The sequence below is a fragment of the Primulina huaijiensis genome, unplaced genomic scaffold, assembly GCF_012295235.1.
Source record: "Primulina huaijiensis isolate GDHJ02 unplaced genomic scaffold, ASM1229523v2 scaffold37281, whole genome shotgun sequence".
Lineage (NCBI taxonomy): Eukaryota > Viridiplantae > Streptophyta > Magnoliopsida > Lamiales > Gesneriaceae > Primulina > Primulina huaijiensis.
The window spans coordinates 907644-915828 of record NW_027358705.1 but is presented as its reverse complement, the minus strand read 5'-3'; the positions used below and the strand labels follow the sequence as shown (position 1 = coordinate 915828).

Below are 8185 nucleotides of genomic sequence, written 5' to 3'. Positions count from 1 at the left end.
ATATATAAAGATCTAAGTTGTCGCCATTGGAGATATATATATTATAGAAAATATGATAAAAACAAATTAATCTTGCTCTTTACAAATTTAAAAGGCACAGAATAAATTAGTAGCATGCATTTTTTTGGTTGACAATGATGCGGCAACAGAAGGGCATGTTTTATTAGGTACAATAAAGATACTATGGACCCATATTACAAGATATTCCGAATCATCCTTAATTTAATAATACAGTAATCTCACGTACTTAACTATGTATTAACGAATTATTATTGTCATCATTATGACAGTTTACGACCCCAAAATTCAAAACAAAAAACCAGTACAGTATATTTTGTAATTATACAGATAAATGGCAAAGTGGGTCTGTAGACGATGAAGACAAGGACGACGATCGAGCGAAGCTCCAGAAATCTGCGTCGGAGCCGGAGAGATTTTCTGGTATGATATGATCCGAATGATTATGCATGTTTGGAAATTGTATTTCACCAGTGTTATTATTACTACCGAATGAAAATGAGAAATCTTCATCGATACTCGGGTCGTCGTATGCTGGAAACTGCTTGGAGCCGTGGCCGTCTAGCTGAGACGCCACGAGGCGGTCCAACGCCACCCAATCACTCGGTTCGATGTCTGGTCTGACGGACGAAGATGACTCCATTTCGGTGAGGATGTTGTGAAGCGTTGTAGTTTCCAATCCCGGCAGGTGCACGAAACCAGAAGGATCATGATTTTGTAAGTAGAGGCCGCCGCTGTTTGTTTCGTTCTCTTGCTTGCAGGAAGAAGATGATCTTCCCATGTACATGAGCAGGTGGTCCAGAACTACGTCGTTTTGGGGATGGTTTCGGTTTAAGACCGAGGTCGAAGACACCATCATGTGCGGCCCAGGGCTTTCCAGTGCCTTGTGGTAGTTTTTCTTCTTGAAAACCCGACAGACCACCCAGCCTTCCTCTGGCTCCGAGTCTCCCGTTAAGTTATTTGAAGCCTGCAATTTGTTTAGTTTAAGAATATAATATGATCAATTGTGCATACACACACACAGAGAGATATATATAGATATGTGTGTGTGTGTGTGTGTTAATTATTATGTAAGAAGGTATTGAATTACCATAAAAATATCGAGTGAAATTTAATTACCAACTGCAAAAAAGGTGAAAAAAAATCTTGTAGCTTACATTAGCAGTGGAGTCATGAGTGTTGACATGATCATCCAACCTATATTCATGCATGATCCAGTCTGATTTCTGGCCATGCGGAGCCCTTCCTCTGTAGAAAACCAAAGTCTTTCGCATCCCAATCCTCCGGAAGTTGCTGTGTATCACCTTGTCACGCCCAGTAGCCTTCCAAAAACCCGCAGCAGTGGCCCGATTAGTTCGAGTCCCGGTTGGATATTTCTTGTCTTTGTGACTAAAGAAATACCAGTCATTTTGAGGGGTTGATCCTATTCTGCATTTCTCTGCAAGAAATAATAAACATCGACATAAATTTATGGGCCGGAAAATATAAAACTAATCATATTTTTTTAATTCGATATACCTTGAATATCCCAGGGCTCAAGTTTGTTAAGGTCGACATCCCGAATCACGTCAAGATCGATTTTCTCGTAGGCCACTTTCTTTCTGAGGTAATAGTGCAGAAGTTCTTCCTCGGTCGGATGAAAACGGAATCCAGGAGGCACCCGGGACTGGTCATTTACGGATAAAATCATGTCCTGATCCGACATTGTAATAGTATTTTCTATTTTTATATGTTTATCAAAGTATATATTCACTCTTTCACTAGCTCCAGATCAGCTTAAATATGCAGAAGTGTACTTTCGAAAGCAAGACAGAAAAGATGAGGGCTCCTTTATGTGCGTGTAAGCAGTGTGTGGAATTAGGGGAAGATAAAAGAAAGAGGTGCTGTGGGGAAAGGGTTTGGAGGAGGAGATGATTTATATAAAGCTGTAGGGCTAAGTTATATGCATGGGAATTGAGGTTTTTGGTATGACGGAGTTAGAGTGGGGCCTTAGCTTCTTCAATAATACCAACCACATAAATCCAAAGGATATACACCATATAGCGAGATCGAGCTGGCAAGAAGGAAATCTCTTCAAAATAATTTATTTATTTTTTATAAAAGAAGCCCTCGTTCTAAATCATGGGAATTTATTTTTAATGTTCCATTATCAGGTTTGTATTATATGTAGGATAAATATGAATCATTAAACAGGATAATGTCCTTAATTGTTTGTATCTTATGCTAAAACGAATGGATCGGATATTTCCGAACTCAAATGGGCAATGAGTATAAGCCACTTTTTATTTCTATTTTGTTAATGTAATGTATCTCTAAATTTAAAGTATTTATATTATTAATTTTGGGACCACAATTACAACACGTGTGTATATATACTCATTTAGAGATATACATAATTATGAAACATAATGATGGATCCGACTAAATAGAGTGGGAAAAGGGCCCACTATAGGTAGCATAAAGTGGGGAACGGGACCTACTTTGGGCGTTAGAGGTCTCAATTGTCTAAACTAAGTCCATCCCAAACCGTGACATTCGACCTTAAAATCTCAAAGAAAAGCTCCCTCCAAACAACCACTATTTTCACACCCATTACGTAAATCATATTCTTTTTTCCTCTCTTTCACATGGCCGAACGAATGATATGATGTCAATCTATCGTGTCTATTTTCGTGTTTTTCATCACGTTTAACAGATGAATGTCAGCTTAAATGACTATTTTCCGATATTGAACGAGTCCCTACTTTCTCACGTCTTCTTCTTATAGTAATACCATTATCTTATTATAATGCAGCTGATCATTGTGTATGCATGCATGTGTGAATAGAGTCGTGGTGACGTCATGTGGACAAATTGAATCATGAAAACCATGTATTATATTACTTATAATTACGTACTATGGGTTGATCTCTTGCATTTGCATCTCTAAATTAATGTATGAATGCCAGCTACTCGATTAGCATCCCGACGACGATGTTGAAAAGAGACATCTGGTGCTTGGCAACACAAAAGAGCGATGTCTTCTACTAGCAAGAAATCCAAGGAAAAAATGAAGGCTGGAGAATATATAGCTTGAATTACAGTAATTAGAACGTCAGCTTCAAGGACCACTTTCCACCATCCGAGTTTGATAGCCTGCAAGAGACCTTCCTTCACTGCCAACAGTTCAGCAATGGGAGGTGAAAATCTACCTGAACAAAACTTTTCTTATGTAACATTAACGACCTTTTTTGAAAAGATAGATATATGTCGAGAAATATGGTGCTAGTAAGGACGGAGATATTTTTCCCTTTGTTTTATAAAAAATTATCATTGTTATGAACTGATTTTTCTTTCATCACTAAGGAAAGTTTTAGTACCAACCTTGCATGTACTTACCATAGAAGCATAAAATCTTTGGTAATGGTAATGATGCTTTATTTTATTTCGTGTCAATGATTCTAAAATTTCTCAAATTCATTTAATTTAATTTCTTTTATTCAATATAATTATTAGTTTAAATTAAGTAAAATATCGAAAGTTTTAGTAGTTAACAGTCTAATATGATACAAATAACGTTCAAATTCTTCCTCGCAAGTACTAGCACTTCGTGTAAGGTTAATTAGTGTGTTTACTAAATTGTGGTGTCTACTTAATAAAGTCAGGGTGCATTCGGATCAATGGATTTGAATTCATGAATTTCAAATTCATTTGGATGATTTATATTTAGTGAATTTCAAATCTAATAATTTGTGAATTGTGATCGATTTGAAATGCGTTCAAATTCCATAATTAAAACCACTCCCAAACCAAATTGTTCCTCCCAAACGCATCTATATATTATAGTTTTGCGTATGTTTTGCATGCATACTGATATTATTATTATTATTATTATTATTATTATTATTATTATTCAAAAAACCCTTAATTCACCAGACCCACTTGTACGACATTATCATTGCATATGCTAATATCATGGCACGACATCAATTGAATTATCGATAGAATTAGTTGTTATGGTAAAAAAAAAAAATTATAAAATGGCATTTTTTTAGGAAAAAAATTAATTATAAATGATGTGTATATAGGTGAAATGGAATTATAACATGTTTATTGGGCCACCAAATATAGATTTTCTAGCATAGCCTTACTTAATTAAAATATTCGTGTGTTCTTCATACAAAGGTTTGATCTTCGTGTTTCATCTATAGATTTTGGTTAATAATATGGAATTAATTAAAATTGGAAGATTGAACAAAATAAGATACAATTGCAAAATTTAATAATTTGGCTACAATGACGGACTATAAAACCTAGACACTATTAAATTTAGGCAAAAACTTTTGTGAGACGATCTCACAGGTCGTATTTTGTGAGATGGATCTCTTATTTGGATCATCCATGAAAAAATATTACCTTTTATGCTAAGAGTATTATTTTTTATTTTGAATATCGGTATGGTTGACCCATCTCACAGATAAAGATTTGTGAGACCGTCTCATAAGAGACCTACTCATAAATTTATAATCAATATTTTGCATTTGATTTTTAAAATATGACAGCATTTAATGCATGCCTTTTATTAAGATGTTTTTTCAAGTATCATGCAAAGATATATAAATATTTTAAAAGTAAATAATTTGCAACAATAATAAATTACATGTGAATTTTAAATATATCTGAATTCTGATCATTATGCATGTGTTTTTCATGATTATAGGATTTAAAATACTTTTCTTTATTTTAAAAATATCCTAATTTAGCCACAACCTTTGGGGAACGGATCCCCTGCTGTGAGGGTGCTGTGGATTAAAACGGCACCGTTTTATTGTAAAAGGGAAAAAAATAAAAATTAACTTGTTGTATTCTTATTTTACTTTGAAATCGGGATTGAATTAAACAAGTCAAAAATCTTATTGATAACTCTATATTTTGATGTATTATAGTTCAAATATTGAATTTGCGACTAAGATTGGTATGAAATTATATCAATTACGCATCACATCGACAAAAAATAAATTATAACGTGATAAAATATAAAAGTAAAATAGTAAAATGTCAAATACAAGAGATAAAAAAAATTACAATTTTACCAATAATATATGAATGAGGCGTTCATTTTCGCAAACAAGTCTGACTTTGTCAATCAACTTGACAAAAATGTTTTTATCACAATTAACGTTGTGTCGTTTTCCTTTGACTTTATGTTTTGCTTGCGAAATTATACCAATTCCCACGATTAACGATACGTTGTACGTGTAAATCCATTATCATTCGATGATTTGCTAATAAAGATTTTACGACAAATAAAAAACTTTTGCACCTCTGGGGATTCGAATGCACGTTTTATACGAAAATTCCGAGTCTTGTTTGGTAGTTAACGTATGTGGGAAAGAAGAATTAGTTCAGATGGTACCAATCGATTGATATAGATTCGGTTTTCATCATCTTTGTGCTTTGTAGCATATCCTACTGTCGTAGCATAATTGACTTTTTGTGGGTAATTAATTTTGGACATTATTTTATTTTTATGAAAAAAATTCATGTGATTATTTTGTTTCAGTTATAAGTGATTATTGTTCGGATAATGTTTGCGTTTTTTTAGTTTTTAAATTTTAATATATGAATGAGATATGATGATAGTTATGGATAAATTACCAATTTGCTTAGATAGATTTTTATAATATTTTTTTAGTAAATGAGAAAAATATTACTTTTTGAAGTTGATAAGGGTATTTTATAAAATTCAATTGGTAGAAAATATATTATAGTGTAAAAGTATGAATAAAATGAAACAAAAACTCAAGCATTAATTTGAAAAGAAGGAAGTTATTCAAACATAATTATATTTTACACGAAACATTAGTATACCTTAATTATTTTCTTATTAAATATATGTGTGTGTATATATGACATATCAAGAAATAAGTACGAATAATATTAACAACATTATTATTGTTAATGATTTATAGTTTATCTGATATCAAAGTATTAAATATGGGACGATATTCCAGGTTTATACTCAATCATAATCCATTAATATTCTCAATTAAAAATAACAATAATAATATTATCATCTATTGATCATTTTCAGAATGACTCTCCCTTAAAACCATAATTAGATTTGATTGACAAGATTAAATTTCTCTAAGGCTGCCAATGAACTAATTAATTAATAGCCGTCTTCACAAAAGTCTCATTAATATAATGAATTAGCAACATATATTCTCGTTCCTATCAAATCCCAAGTCACTCACAGCACTACTAACTAATTAACATAGATATATGTTTAAACATACAGCAAACTATTGTGCTAATTAAACGGAAGTAGTTCATGCATTATACTCGTAGCTAAGAAAATTTCATTTTTGACCTCGTAACTTGCAAATTTTCTATTTCTCAATCTTAATAAATTAACCGGATTTTTTTTTATAAAAAAAATTAATTTTTGCCAACAAATTTCTGACATGACGTCAGAAACAGTTGACGTGACACTAGAAAATGCTCAGATGACATCGGAGAAACCAGACAGTGATGACATGTCAGATTCCACGTAAGCACTCTGGTGAAAAAGACCGAAATCGAAAAAAATCTACATTAGAGGACTAAAATACTGGGAGCAAGCAAGTCAAGAGAACTGATGAATGAATGCAAGAACAATTATTATCCATGAGTGCTCCCTTCTATCACTAACACAAAAAATAAATATACAGATACCGTTACTACATGATTACCATCTCCCTCGATCGTCTTATCATCATCATAATCACCATTTTATCTTTCTCTTTTGATTTCTAACCCTAATCATGATTTTAGCCTACAATTGACCAAGCAACCACTTCACTTTTACTTACCAGCAATCCCCTCCTCCTCCTCCTTCTTTAATTTTATTTTTAGCCTTCTTTTCAATTATTTCTTGTCGGTCGTATAGTTGAATTTGTTCTCACTACTTATCATATGATACTAATAAATTTTAACCCTATTGTTACACCTTACAAGTAGTAGTTCCAAGTTCTTCAGTCAATTCTTAACTAGAGTTAATGTATATAGACGAATACGTATATGTTCTATCTTTATATGCAGACGTGAATTAAACATGATATTTAAATATGATTATTCACTTAATCATGTTTCTTCTACTGTGTTCTTCATAATACCAGAGTTTTAATTCGTTGCACTTAATAATTATTTCTGGAGTAATGATCTGTGAATGTACTCTTGACGTCTCAAAAAAAAATTACTCGGTTAGGAAAAAGCTGAAGTGGGATGACGGCAGAATTTGTCATTCAATATTCTAGCTTGAAGAGGCAAATGCATATATTATATTACATTATTATTATTATTATTATTATTATTATTATGGATCGGAAAAATAAAATTTGTGATGTTGTAGTTTGCATGAAAAGCAATCTCAGTATTGCTGTCACTGTTCATTAAATTCAATCAAACTTTTGATTGGACTCGAGAATTAAGCGCTAACTTTAACAGTATATTCACTGATTTTCAAGTCCCGACCGAGCTTCTTCTCAAATCGTGCATGCATCTGTTTCATACATCATGAGGAGAGTTATACTTATACAGGTTTCAAGAATATTTAGTACTTCTGAAATATCAATGTCTTTTTAGCTTATATTTTAATAATTATATCGAGTTTTTAGCTTTTTAATTATTGATTTTAATGCACGTATATTTGTAATCTTCTAGTTATTATTAAAAAAAAGTGAGGATATCTAGTTTATATCATCTAATTTAATTTTCTCGATTTGAAAAAAAAAAGTGTTAAGTAAATAGAGAATATCATGTGATGTAAAATTTCTAATCAAAGTAGTACATAACTTTTAGCGAGCTTTAAACTTTTTGACAAACGAGGAACAAATGATTTGAGACTCTCTAGTTAATAAGATATTGAGATCTTCATTAATTAGTAGAAGTGATTTAACCCAACTATATTGAAACTTTTTTATATGTCTCCGAATATATGAGAGAAGATGCCTTAGAGGATGGATCCTGTCTCTCAATTATTGAAATGTCGAACCAATTTTTTTGACATTTATCTGTTGTAAAAAGACGAAAGTGTGTGTGTGTTTTTTTAGTTTAATTTTGTTGTACGTAATTTATTGTTACTTTGGAGTTTCATATACGTAAAAGAAAGGTCATCCTTGGCTTATTTTGAGTTTTAATTATATAA

The 8185-nt window shown here is 32.0% G+C and overlaps 1 protein-coding gene across 1 annotated transcript; it reads right to left on the bottom strand.

The window, feature by feature from the left end:
• Positions 1-135: 135 nt before the first annotated feature.
• On the bottom strand, positions 136-1891 carry LOC140968581 (NAC domain-containing protein 43-like). Its single transcript, XM_073429591.1, has 3 exons — positions 1537-1891; positions 1176-1456; positions 136-985 (listed from the first exon to the last, which is right to left on the bottom strand). Exons 1-3 carry the CDS (start codon positions 1721-1723, stop codon positions 341-343), a joined length of 1113 nt encoding a protein of 370 aa, XP_073285692.1. The 5' UTR covers positions 1724-1891; the 3' UTR covers positions 136-340.
• Between the last annotated feature and the right edge of the window lie 6294 nt (positions 1892-8185).